The following is a 1,297-nucleotide window of genomic DNA, read 5'->3' on the forward strand; positions in this document are numbered from 1 at the left end:
TCCTGGAATAATGAATTAAAAAGGTAAAAATACAATTTTTAAATATATAATAAATAAATTCTTAAGCATAAATAAATACTTGACTCATTAATGCCACGAGTGTTTGAACTTAGAACTACACCCACCATCAAAGGACAGATGAGTGACAGCACTTCAGGGGGCCAGTCAGACTTCAGCTGGGGCCAATGCCCATATGGCCCCGACCCTAAAACCTACCCTGGCTGGCAGGGCAGCAAAAAAAAAGCACTTAAAAGAATAACTGAAAGACAAGGAGCACAACGAAAAACAAAACGAGACTTGCTTGCAAGTACAATGAACTGACCAGGAGGAGATAAGACAGAATTTAAAGGGTGAAACTATGGAAGAGAAATTAGACAAACCTGTGGAGAGACAAGGATCAGGTGGTAGCAGCTGGGGAAAGGCAACCAGGAGAAACTAAACTGATACATGGAGCAATTACACACTACACTAAGTACAGAAAGATAATAAACAGAACAAACAAACCATAAAAACCAGATCCTCCAACAGTTGCAGCTCAGTGGGATACTGTTCATTAATTCCTGTATAATTATTTTTGTAAATGAAAACAACAATAATATAGATAAAAATAAATATATAATAATACAATTTATACAAAATTCCCATTACCATCAAATGACAAGTTCATTATTCTAGTCCTTAAATACAATTTAAGGAACAGTTCCATTATGATTGACTTCAATCAGGACTGTGGGCCAGAACATCTTTAATGGGATATCTCTAATAAGGATAGATTATTTGTAGGTGACTGCTTTGTGAAAAGGGGTTATACAGTGTGTCAAATACAGAATTTTACAAGGTTTTTCTGTGAAACTAAATCGTCTTGGCTTTTTGTCTTTTATGGATGAATTAAACCATCTTTTTTTCAATCAGGTGGGATTGCAGGAGGTATAGAGATCTGCATCACCTTCCCCACAGAGTATGTAAAGACACAGCTGCAGCTGGATGAGAAGGCAAATCCTCCCAAATACAGAGGAATTGGTGAGCTTCTATTCTATTCTTCTAAACATATTCACTACTGTTGTCTGTGCTCAGAAAACAGTATTCATACCAAGGGCGTAACTTTGTGCTGAAAGTTGGTGGGGACGCACCGTGGGGGACGGGGTCTGACGCACCCACAGTTATGTGACCAGGTTTTTCTGTTGTTCATGTCTTCAGTGTGTGCTCAGTTTAACTGTCTGCACTCGTTGATAACTGAACACTAAATGTTTCTGTTGTGATGCAATAATACTCAAACCATATTAACTGAGATTATGTT

At 37.7% G+C, this 1,297-nt stretch overlaps 1 protein-coding gene across 1 annotated transcript in view; it reads left to right on the top strand.

Moving 5' to 3' along the window:
* The window catches only part of slc25a1b (slc25a1 solute carrier family 25 member 1b), a 26,848-nt gene that overhangs the window by 6,905 nt on the left and 18,646 nt on the right, over positions 1 to 1,297 (top strand). The window contains exon 2 of the mRNA XM_014022508.1: positions 913 to 1,020. Within this exon, the coding sequence (XP_013877962.1) occupies positions 913 to 1,020 (108 nt within the window). The remainder of the gene's footprint in view (positions 1 to 912; positions 1,021 to 1,297) is intronic.

Source organism: Austrofundulus limnaeus, unplaced genomic scaffold (assembly GCF_001266775.1).
Source record: "Austrofundulus limnaeus strain Quisiro unplaced genomic scaffold, Austrofundulus_limnaeus-1.0 Scaffold332, whole genome shotgun sequence".
Classification (NCBI taxonomy): Eukaryota; Metazoa; Chordata; class Actinopteri; order Cyprinodontiformes; family Rivulidae; genus Austrofundulus; species Austrofundulus limnaeus.